This window comes from Xyrauchen texanus, chromosome 20 (assembly GCF_025860055.1).
Source record: "Xyrauchen texanus isolate HMW12.3.18 chromosome 20, RBS_HiC_50CHRs, whole genome shotgun sequence".
Classification (NCBI taxonomy): domain Eukaryota; kingdom Metazoa; phylum Chordata; class Actinopteri; order Cypriniformes; family Catostomidae; genus Xyrauchen; species Xyrauchen texanus.
The window spans coordinates 8,836,537-8,856,508 of NC_068295.1; the positions used below are offsets into that span (position 1 = coordinate 8,836,537).

Here is a 19,972-nt window from a genome sequence, read left to right on the forward strand (position 1 = left end):
TCTTTGTTTTTGAATCCTTTCTTTATTTCCAGATTTTAACAAGATATCTATATATCCAGATTTTCAATGTGGACTCTGAGCTTTAAGCCCAACTGCATAAATGTTTGTGTGTCCCTGTGAGCTACAGAGCTAAAGAGAAACTAAATGAGACCAGCACAATCCACTCATGCATTGTGCTGTAGGACAACGCACAGTCTGCCTGTAGAAGTGTCTGCAAGGCAGTGGGCTGTGTGGGTGTGACAGTCCAGGCAAGGGTGCCACCCACTGTGCAGCAATTGGCTGTGGTTGGGAGTGGGCGGAGCTTACAGTGGACAGGGGAAGCCAGTCCACAGTAGGAGGTGGGTGGACAAGCTTTCTCAGGGGTTGTCAGCTCATAGGGCCCTGCGTCCACTGGCTTTCCTACACTAGGTGCACTTGAGACAAGCTAGAAAAGAGCTCTGCACTGAGACCTGCCACTTTCTGCTGCTCCAACCAGCTTCTGAAAGGCTGAAGCCAATGAGTTTCTACTGAACTGCAGGACTGGCAAGAACTTAAGGGATAGAGGAGGAAAACCAAGCATAACCACCTCTTTTTGTAATTTTTTTGTAATTCACAGGAAAAAGCAAAGGATTAAAATTCTTCTTTTTCTTCGATTCCCCGTCCCCTTTTAAAGTACACTAGAACTGTAGGAACATGGCAGAGAAGAGGCAGGTGTCTCTAACACAGGCTTTCACCCTGGTGTTGGTTCTTCTCACCTCAGTTGCTTCAGCAGAGGAGTACGACTACTACAGCTGGCAATCGGACAATTTCCAAAATGGACGGTTTTATACCAAACAACCGCAGTGTGTGGATATCCCAGCCGAACTCCGGCTCTGCTATAATGTGGGCTACAAAAAGATGAGGCTACCAAACCTGTTGGACCACGAGACCATGCCTGAGGTCAAGCAGCAGGCTGGCAGCTGGGTGCCCCTCTTAGCAAAGCGATGCCACGCCGACACACAGGTGTTCCTGTGTTCCCTGTTTGCTCCAGTCTGCCTGGACCGGCCCATCTACCCCTGTCGCTCTCTGTGTGAGGCCGTGCGGGACAGCTGCGCCCCAGTTATGGAGACCTACGGTTTCCCATGGCCAGAGATGCTACAATGTGAGAAGTTCCCCATTGACAATGACCTGTGTATTTCCATGCAATTTTCAGCGGGGCACGCCACTCAAACTCCAGGTAGGACTTGCAAAAACTTGTAGTTTTAGAGTTAAATGTCTTTGTAATTTATTCATAATTTCAACGTCAATTATTTTCCACAATATGAAATGTTAATGAGTGCAACACAGATTTTAGATGTGTCAAATCTAACCCAGAATTTACCAATGCCTTTTTTTTTTTTTTTTTTGGAATACGAAGAAAAAATTACAGTAAATTGAATGTGTTGACAACAGCACAACATTTTAAACATTTCTATCATTTCAGCAAGCACCATATATAAGCATTGTGTTTTAATTAAAGGGAAATTATTTTCAATAATTTTTACTTGCCACTCCTTTTCTTTTAAAAAAACAAAAAGAGCAAAAATCACAGTTACATTGAAGCACTTACAATGGAAGTGAATGGGGCCAATCCGTAAATCCTAAAATACTCACTGTTTCAAAAGTATTGCCACAAGACGTAAACAATATGCGTGTTAAAATTATTTTTGTGTGATAAAATCACTAACTAACTATTTTTTGCATTTTTTAATAAAAGGAAGGATGAGTCGAAATTATTTTTTGCAATAAAATCAACATTATGCCACAAATGCTTTCTACTAAGCATAACTTGTATTGAACCCTAAATATGTTTTAAGTACACTTAAACTAGTCAAATGACCTAAAAAATGTGTTTTAATATGTCCATTTATATTTTTTCTTAATAAACTGATTTTATTCAAATCTAACATAAAATTTAATAAGATTGAATCAACCTGAAAATATGTGGTTACTCTTAATGAAAGTAATATGGAATGGTCAGGTCAAATAGAAATGGCTCCTACAGGTAACAAGAGCATATTTTTTCATTTTTCATGAACTCTGATTTTAAAACCTCCTATTGTGACATAGTTTAAAAAAGTAAAACATCTGAATTAATTAAGTCTGCACAGATCTACACAAGGCCCATTAGTAGATTTCCTCTTACTTGATTATGCCTGGGGGTTTTGAGAGAGCACATTTAAGACTCTTAGATGGACAAAAAGCTTTCATTATCTAAAGCAAACATCTTATGTGGAATGTGGGGAGGACAGTGCCTGCTGCCCCCTGCCTATCTCTCTCTTTGTTTAATCCTGCCTTTAGGTTTCCAATTAGTCAGACAGCCAAACTCTTTGGATCACTAATTAGTCTGGAAGGTTGTACATTACTTTGTCTCATTGAGACTATAAGGACTATTGTAATGGACAGAGGAGACGAAAGACAAGAGAGGAGAAAAGGGGGAGAGTAGTTAGTGCCCAAGGGGGATATTGAAGATGGCATTGAGCAGCATGAACAGGGTGATTTAGGCCCTAAAAGCACTAAATGTGTAGCCAATAATTCAGATAAAATAATTCAACATTTTATTAGTGTTTATTTAAATGCACAATCTGGAAGGAAAGAGATTAGTGCATCATATGTTCAGTCTCATTCACCATTCACTTTCATTGTAATGGTGACTGACGCTAACATTTAACTTAACATCTCCTTTTGCGTTTCATGGAGAAAAGAAAGACATACACGTGTGAGTACATACTTTTATATAGTTTAGGGGGAAACATTACCCTTAGAAGTAAACTAAATCTAAAAAAAAAACTCCTTTAGAGGCAAATGTCCTTATTTGGACAAATTATGCTAAATGTTTTCTTTAAGGGGAATGGCATGGGTATGGGTACTTAAGGCTAATTATAATTAAAAACAATAGAAGTCTATGGTATGTCCCCATTTTATGAGATAGTTCAGTAAATGTGCATGTATGTGTAAATGTGACAAACAGCTACTATTTTCACTGCTAAAATTTGATTACATTGGTTTTTAGAAAAGAAAATCAATTAACTCCACAACACTGTTTTCATACTGCTAAGTTAAGTAGCTTGGCTTCTTTTGGAATAATAAGCTCCTTAAAACTGCAGCAAAATCAAGAGCAAGAACAGCAAGAGAGGGACCTTTGAGACAATATCAATTACAACCATAGCTGTTCTGAAATGACATGATATTAAGAGTATGGAAACTAGCAGAGCAGAGTAAAATGTGCTTTCCACATCGCAGCTGGACGGGAAAGTCACTCACAGCCAAGCGTTTAGTGTGTTTTGGTGAACGTGCACATCGATGTGAAACAGGACTCTAGAGATAACATGACAGCACAAACCCTCGATTGACATGGCCAGTTGCTCTGGCCTGCAACCATCAGCTCGAGTAGAGGCCCTGGGACGTGAAGGGCTGTTTTTTCCCCTGTGGTTTGAGGTGAAATCTTGGGACGAGGCCCGTTCACAAAAAGAACCACAGACAAGTTTCGCTGGCTGTCTGTGGACACTTACATGACAGTAAATGATACATTCCAGTAAATCACATTTCAACTGCACAACAGAACGTTTATTTAAACAATTACGTTCATTTTTCAAATTGGAGACTTTTCTTAAAGGGAATGTTCACCCAAAAATGAAAAAATCTGCCATCATTTATTCACCCTCATGTTGTTCCAAACACTTATGACTTAATGTTTTTCTTTTTGTCAGTCACCATTCACTTTCATTGTATGGAAGAAGATGCAATCAAAGTGAATGGTGACTGAGGCTTTCAGTCCTTAACATTCTGCATATTTTGACTCCACAGATAATTGCTGAGTTCCCACATTTTTTGACCAATGAATTTCCCCCTGACTTTTTCAGTTGGTTGTGATTACTGGATAAGGATTTTTTTAAATAATTTCATAGCGATTGCACTCAAAGGGCTTAATTCATGAAACAAAAGCAGAACGCATTTATGTGTAAATCGTTCTTAAAACCATTCTTACGTAAATAGTTGCAATCATATCAAGGCTGCAGTTTACAAAAGATCGGATTTATGAACGATTTACACAGAATATTGTGCTGCTCATGTTTCATGAATGTGGATCAAAAAGAGTAATTTTTAGCCGCTGAAATGTTTTGGAGCTTAGCATAACTAGAAAAATGTGTATTCACAAGATGACTTTTCCGTGACTTTTAAAGATGTTCTTAATTTTCATGAGATTTCCTGGCCTGGAAATCACAATTTTAAAACGCCCTGATATTTCCAGGTTTTCCATGACCGTGGGAACCATGTAAAGAGAGAAATAAAGGATGGAAGGAAAAAATACAGTGCATCTTTTGTGAAATCTATCATGTTTAAACTGTGTTGAGACAAGAGCAACATGATTAAGACTAGTAATTTAGCTAAACACACAAAAACAACATAGAACAAACGTACTGGCTTGGATTGGAGTAAATGTGTATTCCATTGTTTGCATGATTCCAGTGAATGCCAAGGCACTGCTGCCCTGAGAGAGACAGGTTTACATGTCTCTGTCTTCACTCAATGCACATTCAAACAGGCATAAATCACAGCAGTTTTTCATCCTGTTTAATGTTTTATGTCGAAAGTGTTGCTGCTCATAACTTCAAGGGTCCAAATGAGCCATAAAATTATGACCCGTGCATAGTTTAAACAGAACGTTTTCCCCATAAACTCTGATAGAGAAACTCAGTGGCGCAGAACTTGCTCAGCTCTCTGAGGAAACTGTGAGGACTTAAAAGAGAATTCATCTTAAGATAGGACTTTCAGATTCAGTTCATCCATCTACACTTATATCCATGATGGCAAACTCAGTGCGAAGGATTTCACTGCTTTCACTGTTCTAGTATTTCTCCATCTAAGACACTTTATTCAAATTCTTTCTGCAAACAATATACACTATGTGGCCACTCTTCGAAATTCTAGGACAGAGGGTTGGGACATTCCTACTATGCATTAAATTTTCAGCCTGATCTCATGAAAATTATGGGACTGTGGTGGAATTTTTGCAAACTTATATTACGTGGTTCTTTACTCGTAAGGCTTCATTTTGGAGGTGAAATGTCCACCTATTGGTGCTAAAACTGAGTTAAATTTTCTCCCCAATAAATGAGGTTAAGGTAATGCTCTATTCAAAAGGTTAGTTCAGCTAAAAATGAAAACACATCGTTTGCTCACCCTCATGCCATCCCAGATGTGTATAGCTTTCTTTATTCTGCTGAATACAATCAACATTTTTTAGAAGAATATCTCCGCTCTGTAGGTCCACACAATACAAGTGAATGGTGACCCGAACTCCAAAAGCTCCAAAAAGGAGATTAAGTCAGCATAAAAGTAATCCATCAGACTCCAGTTGTTTAATCAATGACTTCTTGGTTTTGGGAGAGAAAAGGCTAAAATATAACTCCTTTTTCACTGTAAATCTTGAAAGCAATCTGCGCATGCATCAAGCAATAGGAAGTGTAATTGTGCTTGAAACCATGATAGTGCCTAGAGATTGCAATGACAAGATCTACAGTGGAAAAAGGACTTACAATTTGGTCTGTTCCACCCAGAACTGGATCACTTCAGAAGACATGGATTAAACCACTGGAGTCTTAATGCTGGCATTGTATCTCCTTTCAGAAGCTTTTGGAGATCTGGTCACCATTCACTCTTATTGTATATACCTACAGAGCTCAGATATAGTTCTAAAAATCTTTGTTTGTGTTCAGGAGATGAAAGAAAGTCATACATATGCGGCATTGTATGAGTAAATGATGAGAGAATTTTCATTTTTGGGTAAACTATTCCTTTAAGTTCAACAAAACTCACTTCTCTACCCTAACCTAAACCTAACCGATAGTGTCATATAAAGCAAATATAAGATAAAAAAAAAACGTAATTGCTGAAGCAACGAAGTTATTTTAAGGGGCTCACGTGTCGACTTGCATGCTCTTCTGGACTGTTTCAACTTTATTACGAAAGGTTACTTTCATAAACAAAACATGTATTTTGAGAATTTTTAATAGGTAATCAGCTATAGGGGTTTCCTGTACTCTTTTTCAGAAACAGTTCCTTAAATTATAACACAAGAATTGTTTAGAAGTAACAGAGTTCAAAAGTTACTGCATAACAGGTATGATCCAGTTAAGTATGTGACTAAAGAGCTTTTGTTTACTAATACGATTTCTGAGTGGAAAGGCCCTAAACAGCTTTCAGCGGCAGTTCTGATGAGTCCCCACACACATTTGTACTAATATAGGAAGGTGTTTATCAGAACTGCTACTAAAGGAACTTTAGGTAATAGATTACAAAAAAGTCTGATATCACTCCATCTCTGTATTAACACTCCTTGCAGAAACTCAGTTTGCAGAATTACCCATGTTCACTCCCCTGACACATGCTTTGGCTCACTTTCTGCTAGGCTTCCTGCCAGCAAGCCACCCTGAAAAATAGAATAAATTGCTCTGCAGTGCAAATAAGACATTTACGAATGTGTCTTGCTTAAGCCTGTGAGTAAGATTGCGAGAAACATTGAGTTCCCTCAAAAAAAAATCCTAAATGTAACCCCTAACCTAAACCTCAAACCTAAACCTCACCATAAAGTCTAACCCCTTAACCTAACCCTTAACCTAACCATCATTTTAACCATGATTTTAATAGTAAATGAACTTTTGTGTATCATGCGAGACCGAAATAATCAGGGTTTGGAACAAGACGAGAGAAGCGTATTACAGGTTATTGACATTCAGTCAAATCAGTAATTTGAAATGCATTAATAAATATGGAATGAGTAAACAAATTTGTTCACAGATGCTTAATTTCTTAAAATAAAGTATTGGGCAGGAGGCTAACTAAAGTTTGATGTCTGTATTGTATCTACTTGTTTGGTTGATTGATTTGTTGATCTCTATGGGAATAAAAGTCATACCTTTTCATATGAACCAAGTAGTACAATAGCTTGTGTTTTTACCATCTCATACAAATTAGTATGCGTTGTCTTTATACTATGTTGAATAAACCATGTTAAATCATGCACAATTCATTCTTAGTGATTTCCCCCCTAAGTGTGTGCAAGTAACTGCACACTGTCTCATCTTCAACTCACTGAATGTTGAATGTATGGGAATTTCTACTCAGGGACCAAATGACGGTTGAAACTTACACAGGGGTTCAACTCCACATGACCTGTGCACTGAAGCCTGGTGAACTTTGACCACTCCTCTCATTATCTGCCGCTATGGCTGTGCTTGAGGCTGGGATGATAAACTCTGACCCTTGGTTTTTAACCTGGAAGGGGGAGTCTGGAGACTAGCCATGTACGTTCTTGTTGCCAGATGCTTTTGCTCTGTTAGGACCTGTGCTGAATAAATGACAAAATCATATTCAGCACCATCGGGATCAAATATAACACACATCATCATGCGGTTGATTTCGATTGAGAACTTAAACTCCCTCCAGCCAAACTGGTCACGGTTTGTTCCGTCAGAACCATACCTTAGGGATCGAATAGAGGTTTCTGTATTTTTAAGCTGTACAAATGAATTGCTTTTCCAAATCTTCACAAAGCCACATCCTGCATTCTTCCTAATCACTCTGTTCAGCAGGTCAATGAAGTGACGGAAACCTGGAATATATACTCTGATACAGCACTGCTGGCAAAAAGACAGAAACAACTAAATCCTATTGAAAACCAAACAACAAATATAAAAATAATCATTATTAGTTATTATAACATACATAGACAAGGGTAAGAGATCCCTTAAAGGGATAGTTCACCGAAGAATTACAATTATTGCATTATTTACTCACCCTCATGTCGTTCCAAACCCAAATTACTTTCTTTTTTGGAACATATAAAGAGACATTTTTAAGAATGTTGATGCTCTTTCCCACACAATGAATTTTCACATATCAAGTGAATGGTGCCTGAGTCACTAACATTCTGCCTAGTATATTTTGTGGTTCACAGAAGACAGAATATCATATGGGTTTGAAACTAGGTAAGGGTGAGTAAAAAAATTAATGAGGGTGAATTCTCTTTTTAAAACTGAAGTGTGTAATTTCTGTGCCACTACAATATATCTATATCTTTATACACATATATATATATGTACATGTATATGGCCCTACATCAGCACTACTGTGATTCAGCCGCAGTTTTTGGCAGCTGTGCTGATATAGGGCCATATCGCACAATTGCGAGTGTGATATTGCTTATATACAACACTTCATTGAACAAGTAAATTGTAAAAAAATTCGAAAAACTGAGTACGGTTTGTACCTTTGTGCAACCCCTACTTTCTTACGCGACAGATCAGAATCTGCCATTGCTGGTTCAAACCAAATGATGTGACGGATGTGTGTGAGAGAGAGAGAGAGAGAGAGAGAGAGAGAGAGCGCATGTTTGATCATCTGTTGCCACACCCAGGCAGAGATGATGTCAGCTTTCTGAAGATCAGCTTTCTCAGTGGAAAAATAGCAGTCCAAGCAGGGGTATTTCTCCCTATTTCGTGGTAGCCGGTGCACAAGAGTAATTCACTAAGAAACCGCAATGTCCTCCATTTTAAACGGTGTGTAAACTCCAATGTGGAAAGTCTAATAAGGGGTAAGCGCCTTCAGTTCATGTAATTAATTAGTCTGTTGTGTCTTTCAGCTGTGATGAGCTGTAATTGTGAAGTTGTTCGTTTAAAGCCGTTTTAAGCTATTTCCTAATTTTACATGCTGTTGTATGTAAACGGCTGAAGCAGCTTCAATTCATGTCCCCTAACTGGATCATATTACACATAAAAATTATCATTTGCCACCACCTGCTGGCTAGCATATGTAATGTCAAAACAAATACATGTAAAAAAAAAAAAAGACAAACCATAGCTCTTAACAGATCTGCACTGTGGAGTATCCGAGTGCTGATGGTGTCAGATGGAGTTGCATGGGCCCTACATGATAACATGCAGAGCTGCTTCTGTTCACCTGCCCCTTAAATTATCAAAATAATCTTTATTAATAGACAGCCTTTACATATTGGTTGTTAATATAAATTTTTCTCTTCTTTAAATTTTAAAATTTTTGAAAAATGTTTACTACTGTATTTAATTAATTATTTATTTATTTTCGATAATGTATTTTGAGTTTTAGTTACTGAAACAAATCAAGTCAGCAGGTCAGCCATCTTGGTTTTGTTTTATAGTGAAAATGTGTATAATGTTTTTTTTCCAAAAATAACGGTATTGGGACATCCCTATTATTTATGTCTGTATTGAAAATGGTGTGGGACTGGTTATACACAAACATGTAATACTTGTATGAGGATGAGCAACAGTATTAGTGATGTTGTCTTATTAAGCACCATTAATAAGTAGAAAAAGACTGTATATGTGTTTTGGCAGTGATGAAGAAGCGAAATTCTTAATCATGTTTTATAACTTCCCCTCCTCGTTAAAGAAATAAAACTAGTGGTTGCCAAACCTCTCCCCCTCATGGCTTCAAACACTGTGGATTAAGCTTCATTAGCACTGGCCTGCTGCCCCCGCATAAGTTTAGCACACCAATGAAACTGTGTTCTGCTGCCTGGCTGCATGAAAACCTAAACCTCTATTAGAGATGTTAGGATGAACATTGTGAACCAATACATTTGAATGTGAAACATTCAACCCATTATGAGTTAGTTTGAGACTCCTGTGATTGATTAAATTAAGAATTATCTTGGGGGGGTGTTCAGGAAACCTGTTTTAAAACAATATGTTTACAATTCTGTTTGGTAATGGCAGTAGTGCACAAATTGCACATTTCAGTTTTAAGAAGCTATTTCTATTGAACCTTATAAATTAACTTGTGGTAAAATACTGTATAATGTAGTCTGGATAATTCAGTCAATTCATAAAAACAATTAAATAAAAAAAACACATAAATAATATTTTTGACATGAATAAAACCCATTTCTCAGGTTAACTGACAAAATGTGATATTTTACAGTGTACTTTCACAACCAAAAATGTTATATAGCGTTATAACTAAATCCTAAAAGAACACAAAACTCATAATCCTTTTTAGTGCTTTTTAACTCTCATTTCTTATATATCTTCTCTCTCTTCACCCTTTAGTTTCTAAAGTGTGTCCACCTTGTGATAACGAGCTGAAAGCCGACGCCATAATGGAGCACTACTGCGCCAGTGACTTTGGTAAGAAAATCATATACAGTACATCACATATACAACTTTTATTAAGACATTAAAATGTATTACATTAGTAACTTGTATCTACTGTATAGAAATGAGCTCTTCATAATGGGAAAAACGAGTGATGAAAAACATTGGATTTGCTTATGTGGCAAAGTGGCCAATGTAAAGGGTTAGTTCACCCAAAAATGAAAATTCTCCAATAATGTACTCTTCCTCATACTCCAGATGTGTATGAATTTCTTCCTTCTGCAAAACACAAACAAAGAGCTTAAGAAAAATATATCACCTGTGTTGGTCCTTACAATGCAAGTAAATGGTGACCAGATCTTTGAAGCTCCAAAAATCACATTAAGTCAGCATAAATGGAATCCATATGACTCCAGTGGTTAAATCCACATCTTCTGAGGTGATAGGTGTGGGTGAGAAACTGATCAATATTTAAGACTTTACAATAAGTCAAATGTCTTCAGAAGACATATAATGGTGGCATCATGAGAAAAACAAATACAATATGGCATTGCTCTGCTATGCATCATATTAATATTAATGAACAATCATTAATTAAAAACTTCCTTTTAAATCATGTTTTGTCCCTTCTAGTAGTTGACCAATTCAGATTTTTTTCTTTCTGTAATGACTGATGCCGATACCATTATTCCTTCAGAGAATACGATTACCGTTGGCAAATTCTGATACAATTTATTGATACCGAAAAATTGCTGAATTTAACTGAACAGTTATTTTGAACACAAAAGTTACAATCTATGAAACTGACACTAGATGTATTGACCATTTTTGTTAATTGGCCAATTGGAAATTGGCCAGGCTGATATATTGGTATAATACTACTTCTTTCCTATTAGAGTATTTGATTGCAGTTTGAAAAATATACTTTTCCAGATAAAGAACAAAACAACAAGTTTTCAATGCATAGTGCAAGTAAGTTGTTATGGAATGGTCATCCAGTGTTTAATGGAGCTGAATGATTCCTGCTGGGATAGTTTGGGATTTTTAATGCTTCGTTTAAAGTGATGTATTCTTACTAGAGTTCCACTGATCTGTCAAAAGTGAATCTTTAGAATGAGTCTCTGGCATTGAATAAAAGACTTCAGAGGTAAAAAGCCATTGGAAATCCTTAGGGAGAACAGGATTACGGCACAGTAGAGCCACACATATGCCGGACTTATCTTTGGCTGTGAGGGCTGTTTCTCTTGGATTTACTCGTATTTTTCTTAATAACTATGACAAACGACCCAACCAAATATTGTTAGTAGTTGCTCTGAGTGTTCTATGTTCTACATTTTACACAAATAAAAACAAGTCAGACAAGTTTAGAAAGTATAGTCCAGACATCACAAACAGAGCTCGAGTTAGAGGAGTGAATTCACTAAGACTGAATTGAGCCCATTGCAGAACATACATGCAATCTGCATTTTTTTAGCGCCTAATTCACTAAATAAATTATGCAAATTAGGTAAAACTGCAAAAGCTCTAACCAAATTTCTGTACAGCATCATCCATGAGTTGGCTTCTGAAATTGCATTACACCATACATCTGGACATATTCCTGGACACAACGATCTTCTCCATCATTTGATCAATACGTATTTGATGAAATGCTTCTGCTATGATTGCTAGAAAATGTACACAAACATCTCTTTTAAATGATAATCCATTTATCTGATTTTTGATGGTGGGAAGGAGGATAATCTAGCTAAGGTAATAGCACAGCATTAGTTGCACCAACCAAATAGTGCTGAGTTTTGTGAAAACAATGCAATCTATAAGAAGCCCAATTTACATAGAGGTTTAGAGTTTTGCCGCAGTGCCATTTTAGCACATTAAGCACCTGGTTAAACTGGTTTGTGGGTGGTTAGTAAAAAAGATACAGGGTTTAGTGCTGAAATACCATGTACAACTAGTGCTGCAACTATTTTGTGAATTTTGTAATAATGTAAAAAAAAAAAAAAAAACCTATGCCAGTACGTTTTGCTACTGAGTGATAACGCACTGATAGCATAGAGTGCAGTGCTGTAAGCTTATATTAATATGTTTGAAAGCGTGCTCTATTTGTTTTATTTCAAATATTGCATAGAGTTTTATTTCTTGCGGTCACTGCTGCCAGTTTCCACAATGTAACTGCAATCAGTATATCAACACATACTAGACAGCCAGCACACTTATCAAATGATTTGTGGATGTGCAGACCGCGACTGAAAAAGCTCTACATCAGAGTGTATTTACTGGCTGCAGAATACTGCTGATTTAATATTTTATGTAGTGCTGAGGAAATTCATTGTTTATGAGTTTGGTTTTGAGATTTTGTAATGACTCACGTTTAATTTTTTCATTTGTCATTCTCCTTATATTAGTGAGATAATTTTACCTCAAAGAAAAGTTCAAATAAGCTTTTGAAGAGTGCTCACATTTAATGCTCCAAAATAAATAAAATCCTTAAATAAATACATATGAAAATAAGTAAACAAACTGGAGTTAAGAGAAAGATTGCTGACTCAATACCCTATAGCTTTAACTTCTATAACTTGCATTGTGTCCAATTCAGAAATAATGTTAACACTGTTAAAACTGCAACAAATTACAGGGAGGTTAGCGTAAATTCTTTAATACAAATCCTCAAACTGCTGTTATATAAAGTGTTTTATTTCCAATGCAAATACTAACTGATGGCTTAATGTAAAAGTTGAAATCCTTCTTAAAATGTATATATAGTTCAGAATGATAGTTCAGAAAAGATAACACAACATAATATTTGTCCATGGCGATCACTTTTGTTTAGGACAGAGTACAATATCCATCACATAGACATTTCTGTTTAATACAGGCAATTTCCACTACAAAAAATGCTTTGCCAAACTTCTATCTTCTCACAATATCTTGTCCGTGATATTTTGTAGTATTTTTGCTTAACTTTTTTAAGAGCTTCTTTCTGACTAACACCATTATAGATTGCAACACTGTAAAGTCATTATTTATAAGCACTGTTTTGTCTTTTAACTGTTAAAAGATGTAAAACCTTCAAGCCCTGTTTAACCTGAGAATCAATATGGTAATTTTGCAGCCATAACGCTGAAGTATGTAACTTAATGCACAGAGACAACTATAAGTAAGCCACTCATAGGTTAATTTTCTAAAAAACTGTAATCACTGTCTTACAGTGGCACTATTCAATTTGCACAGTTTGTTTGGAGAGACCCGCCCGAACAACGTTACTCAACCAATGGTGTGAGTTGGGGGCGGTCTATCACTTTGTTTGACCAACGCAGATGGGGGGTGTATTCAGAAAGCTGTTTTGAAAAATGTCCTTTTGCAATTCCATTTGGTGTCACTAGCAGCACAGCAATTGCTTACTTCAGCTTTATGGACGAATGCGCTTTAATAATTCTGACATTAGAAATTCCTAATAAGGGGAAAAGCACAACAATAGAGACTGTTTTCTTTAAAAATATATCACATTCTGGGAATTGACAAGCCTTTGAGTTTTTTATTTTCACAATTTTGTAAATTTTATTACACACACATATATATATATATATATATATATATATATATATATATATATATATATATATATATATATATATATATATATATTAACATTATAAATGCTCTAATTGATGACTTGGATGTGGTTCTAAGCATTGATTTAGCTACTACATCAGCATTGCCAATTTTTGTAATTGGCTTTTTTTTTTTATTGGCTGGGCTAAAAAAACATTTCACTTTTTTAGCATGTAAGTGATGAAGGTGATGCAGTTCAGTTAGCACACAGAATGTGAGCAAAAATTTTTTTTTTTTAAACATTTATTTATTTTTTGGTGGTGCTTGCTAAGGCAATAACTATTGCTTTTATTTTATGTTGGAAGTATTTAAAGTAGCTCTTTTGTTTTCGGCTTGTCACTGCGATATTGCCCAGGCGTGCACACACCCGACAAGCATTACAGGTCATGACTCATGAGCGACAACTTGAATCAAAGAGAGAAAAATTCCATGTGCAGCTGCGCTACATTTAGGTATGTGAGCTTTGCAGTTATGCTTGGGTTTAGCAAGGTCGAAAATCTATTATTTAACTGTGACTTAAAGGTGATGTCATTTTTCTCCTATCACAGTTTAATGTGCAGAGACAACTTTAAGTAAGCCATTCACAGTTTAATTTCCCGAAAAGGGTAAACATTGTGGCTTGTGGCCCTTTTAATAACCAATGGCCTGAATTCTGGGCAGGACAATCTGTTTGTCCAGCCAATGGAACATATGGGAGTATTTACCCAAAGCATGAAGGTTTAACACTTTCTATTAAGATATTTGTATTTTATATGACTGATTTTTTTCTACCAAGCCATAACATTTGAAAGAATGTTCATGACATTGCAAAACAGGCAAACATGCAATTCCTTCACTTCAAGCGATGTGTGTGCATCTCTCTATCTATTTGCATGAATGTTTGTTTATAATAGTAGACAAGGAGCCCCAGCTCACACTGATAATGCTTTTAAATACTCCAGATGTATCAGTTGCTTTGAGACATTTTGTCATTGATTAATGTGTACTCAGCAAGCCCACAGCACGAGTCGGGCGGGTTTCATAGCATTAATTACAGGTTTACTTGCCATATTCATGTTTAATATCAAGCTCTTAACTGAAAAAACAAGAGAACCTGTCACAACTGGAACACAAAGTTTTGGATTCGAAGCACATTAAGATTTACTTGCACATTAAGTTGACTTTTAACAAAGAAAATTCCAGCCCTGATAAGCCATGAGCAGCTAAATTTCCTATAGAATTTCAATACAACAATATGAGTTACTATACAGAATTAGCTAGGATTAAAATACCATATACCATTCCACAACAGTCATACTGTATATAAAAAGTAACAGGCATATACATTTACAGTCAAGACAATTTAATGTTTGAGAAAATGGATTGTGAATCATGTGAGAAACTCGAGCCGTAAAAGAGCTGTGAAGACAACAGAAGCTTTATGGAATCACCCAAAACTAGATCTTAGGATAAACATTGTTTGATGGAAACCTCCTACTCCTTGTCTTTACAAAATGATTTTGAAATGGGAAAAAATGCTTCCATAGTGATATTTTGCTGTTTAAAAGAAGGACATTAGGGTTTGGGGGCTTTGGCCCTCTTGGAGGCCAGAGGTGGGATGTGATCTGGTGTTCACTTTTCGCATCTGTCTCTGAAACTTTCCATTCGTCTCTCTGCCCTCTCCTGGGTGACTGCAATAAGTGCCGTCCAAGTTTAAATTATGTTCCTCTGGGGAGGAGTAAAGTATTCCTGTGCTGTGGATAGCCTTGGTTCTTCCTGTGTGCTTGTTGTGAAATGTCTTGTTGCTTGAGACAGCAGAAATATAAGGGAGAGCCGGAGTGTGACCAAGAGCCCATTGGAAGTGTTTTCCGATTTTTCAAATTAAATGACAACACGTATATCCCAGATCTTTTCCCGAATGGTCTCTCTGGTGTTTTCTTGGTGTTTTACATCTGTGTGTTTCTATTTCTCCAGTCTTCCAAATTCTGCAGTTTTGTGCTCACTGTCATGTCATTCCAAACATACGTATATGTTGTTTTTTTTTTTTTTGGTGGAACACAAAAGTAGTCATTTTTGAAGAATCTTTATGTTGCTCTTGCCATAGAATAGCAATTCATAGTGACCATGTCTATCATGCATCAAAAAGCACACACAAAAAAACTCCATAAAAATAGTCCATACAACTCATGCGCTATATTCCAGGTCTTCAGAACCCATATGATAGCTTTGACAGACCGTAATTTTATTTGCCCACCACCGCTCGTGTCTGTTCTGTGTTCATGTTGACATTATTAGACATTGTCAGACTGGAGCTTCTGTGAAGGGAAAGATTAACAGTGAATATCGCAACCTAGCCTCATAAAATTAATGTTACTATAATACAATGTTTGTAAACTGACTTTTATGTGTTGAATTCTACGTTTCACTGCACATGTCTGCATAAAGTGTAAGATACTGTATTAACTGTATTAAATAAAGTGCAAGATACTGTATTTACTGTATTAACTGTATAAAAAAAAGTGCATAAAGTGTAAGATACTGTATTAACTGCAGGTGTCTGCATGTATACAGTATGTCCTTTCGCCAGAACACTAGATCTACTACCATTTTCAAGTTCTTAAAGGAATAGTTCACCCAAAAATAAAAATGCTCTCATTTACTCACCCTCATGCCATCCCAGATGTGTATAACTTTCTTTTGTAGAACACAAATTAAGATTTTTTTAAGAATATCTCAGCTCTGTAGGTCCATGCAATTCTTGTGAATGGGTGCCAAAATTCTGATGCTCAAAAAGCACAGAAAGGCAGCATTAAAGTAATCCATAAGACTCCAGTTGCTAAATCCATCTCTTCAGAAGTGATATAAGTGTGGGTAGGGCTGGGCGATATGGCCAAAAATATAATCACAATATTCTTTTTCATGTTGTTCAATATCGATATTTATAACAATATACATTCACATTTGCTCATTTGTTTTGAATTTCCAAGTTAGCAGAAGAAGAAAAAAATTCAATCCTAAGCATTAAAAATAGTCTCTTAAAAACAGAATTGGGGGACCAGAGTGGAGTTTGAGGGATCTTCTACCAAAATACTAAATATTGTATGGAGTTTATCAATCGAGTGCAGTTGGATATGAATGTTAAAAGACCATCAGTTCGTTTTGAGACTTAATAACATCAGTACAATATTTGTTAGAATATTTTTACATTCATATTACATATTTGTATATCTTTTTTTTTACATTCAGATACACAAGTATGGGGGCATAGAGGCCCTTGTGACTGAAGAATGATACTGTAGGGGGTTAAGATGTATCACCTGAGAGTCTGAATGGCCCATTTTAATTATTTTCATTAAAGTGAGAAAGACTAGGCTCCCAACTAATAATGTTATTGTCTTTCCTTACCAGAGAGGATGACATCTGAATAATTTTCACAAAATTAGAACAGAATTCTATTTGTTTATTATTAAAGGCTCATAACATGCTGATTAATAAAGCTAAATTTAGAAGGAACAAAATAAATTATGGTCTGCAGGCAATTTGGAACAACATTAATTTATGCAGCGCCTCATGTCTACTCACATGTGGGGAAGAGAGGCAACATGTGCGGAGTGGGACAGGGCATAAATGAAGTGTGTTTGGTGCTAGAGAAAAATATTCAAGAATATAGCACAGAAAGATCAGAGCTGGTGTACACAGTACTGTTGTTTTGTCATGCTGCTCACTAGAGAAGATGAGAGGGTGCAACCGTCGTCATGATGTCTTGCGGTCCAGATGGTATCACTCCTGTGTCTGGACTTGGACCGCTGTTACCAGCATAGCCTAATCTTGCAAGGCAACTATAAAAACAGCCCATAATTCTAAGATGATTCATATGGTTGTTTCTATGATATAATTTGGCTTATGATGCTTTTGGGAAACAAGACTGAAGTGATGAGCAAACTGCATCTTAATGAGGCAAATATTTTCCCCGTTTTGTCTGCTGCCATCCGCAAACGCCGCCCCTGAATGAAGCACGTAATTTTGTTTTGCAAAAATATTGCCACAGTCACATATTTTTCATGAGACCAGGCTGGAATATCGACTTAACTTTTTCTCACACAAAGCTATTGTAATGACTTCAGATGACTTAAAATATATCAAAGTAATCATGTGGATTACTTTCATGTTGCATTTTTTGTTCTTCTTAAAGTTTGACAGAAGTGGTTACTATAAACTGTCAAAAATAGCTGTGTAAATATTCCACCAAAAAAATAAAAATGTAAGATCATATTTTTTTTCCAAAGGGTCTCTCTGCTCTTTCCTTGGTGATTCTAAGTCTTTCTATATTTCTTCTGCAGCCATCAAAATGAAGATTAAAGAGGTGAAAAAGGAAAAAGGCGACCGCAAGCTCATCGCAGCACAAAAGAAGAAGAAGGTTCTGAAAATGGGAGTTCTGAGGAAGAAAGACTTAAAGAAGCTCACGCTATATATCAAGAATGGAGCCAACTGTCCCTGCTCGCAGCTGGACAACCTCGGGAGCAACTTTCTCATTATGGGACGCAAAGTTGACCAACAGTTACTGCTCATGTCCATCCACAAGTGGGACAAGAAGAGCAAAGAGCTCAAGTTTGCCATCAAATACATGAAGTCTCATCAGTGTCCCACCTATCACACTGTCTTCCAGTGATCAGTAACACTTTTCTCAATAGTGGACCCTGCATCTACTCATAACTGTTTCCACAGACTGCATCCATTCCTAATTCCAACCATTAGTACACACATATTTTATCACTCATTAAGTGGCTTTTGGAAACTGCTTAGGACTTAATTCATCAGCAAGTACAGCAAGAGCTACATTTTGTTGGCAACTACAGTCATAAAATGAATACTTTATGATGAAATCAGCACACTTTTAGTGAACTTTTCTTGATTCCTACAGACTATTAAGAGAGACATTTGTCAAGGTAAAATGACCCCTTCAATCAATGTGGAAAAAATCAATGCCAAAGTGAGAAAGAGCACAAGTTAATGAGCAAATGTTTGATTTCAATGGCCAAATTCCACTTAACAAATGAAACAAAAACACACATAGTGCCAACAGGTTTTTATTTGTATCTTTTATTTTGTAGATAAGGAATAAAAGTTTTTATTATATACAATGAAGATACAAGTGTGGTCATTACCATGAGGCTAGAATGTGACACATTGTAGGTTGAATCTTGGGAGGTAAGAAAATTGATGGTTTGAAAATGTTCTTGACTCTTGGACAGGACAGTGGCCCAAATATGTCAACTGCAGCCCTGCGAGCAAGTCTGGGCCATTTCTCTGCTTTAGGAGAGTGTGTCCTACCATCAAAGCTTATAATAGACTCTGGACTCACACAGACAAGTTTGGTCTGCTTAATCAGAGACTGGGAACAGTTTTATAGCTATGATCTAATTGTTGCTGGTCACATTTTGTAATCCTGATTAGAGTTATACAAGTTCTTCAGACATTAAAAGAATATTTCATGCAAAAATCTAAATTATGTCAAGTACACATTCTCATGTTGTTCCAAACCCACTTGAGTTTCTTCCATGAAACATTCAAAGGAGAATTTAGACCAAATTTTCATGTTGCTCTTTTCCATACAATAAAAGTGAATGCAGACTGTAGCTGTTAAGCTTTAAAAATGAAATCAAAGTACCAAAAACAATGTGCCAAGTCTTTGAAGCCATATGATGAGCTTTATGTGAGAAACAGACCAAAATTTAAGTTGTAATTTATTGAAAATCTTTCCCTTAATCACATCTTTCAAATCTCACTAGCTTTAAAATTGTCACATCATGTTTGGTTCTAAAAAAAAACAATGGTCTTTGGACTTTTCTTGTCGTGCCATGTTTAAATATATAAAAAAAAGCTATGCTATTGGATGTCATATGAGCCACTTTTGTGATACAGCTATGATGTTCTTTTGGTATTTTTGTAGCTTAAAAGGTATAGTTCACTCATCATTTACAGTGGTGATGGGGCGTGGCCAAGCAACGTCTTTAGAGAGCGAGGCAGAGAGAGTGAGTGTGGTAAGGGTTGGCACTTGTGAGAAATCACCTCTAACAGCTGTTTTATGTTTGCAGTGAGAGCCGAGATTGATTTAAAGGGTGATCCAGACAGCTGGAGTGAAGACAGAGCCGACCCGGTGATCCAGACAGCTGGAGTGAAGAGAGAGCCGACCCTGCTTTTGTGTGTGTGTGTGTGTGTGTGTGTCAGTGCAGCTAACATTTGACTTA

The 19,972-nt window shown here is 36.5% G+C and overlaps 1 protein-coding gene across 1 annotated transcript; it reads left to right on the plus strand.

Annotated features, from left to right (window-relative positions):
• The first annotated feature begins 353 nt into the window (after positions 1-353).
• Positions 354-19,276, plus strand: LOC127660283 (secreted frizzled-related protein 5-like). Its single transcript, XM_052150413.1, has 3 exons — positions 354-1,195; positions 10,089-10,166; positions 18,065-19,276. Exons 1-3 carry the CDS (start codon positions 673-675, stop codon positions 18,391-18,393), a joined length of 930 nt encoding a protein of 309 aa, XP_052006373.1. The 5' UTR covers positions 354-672; the 3' UTR covers positions 18,394-19,276.
• The last annotated feature ends 696 nt before the right edge of the window (positions 19,277-19,972 follow it).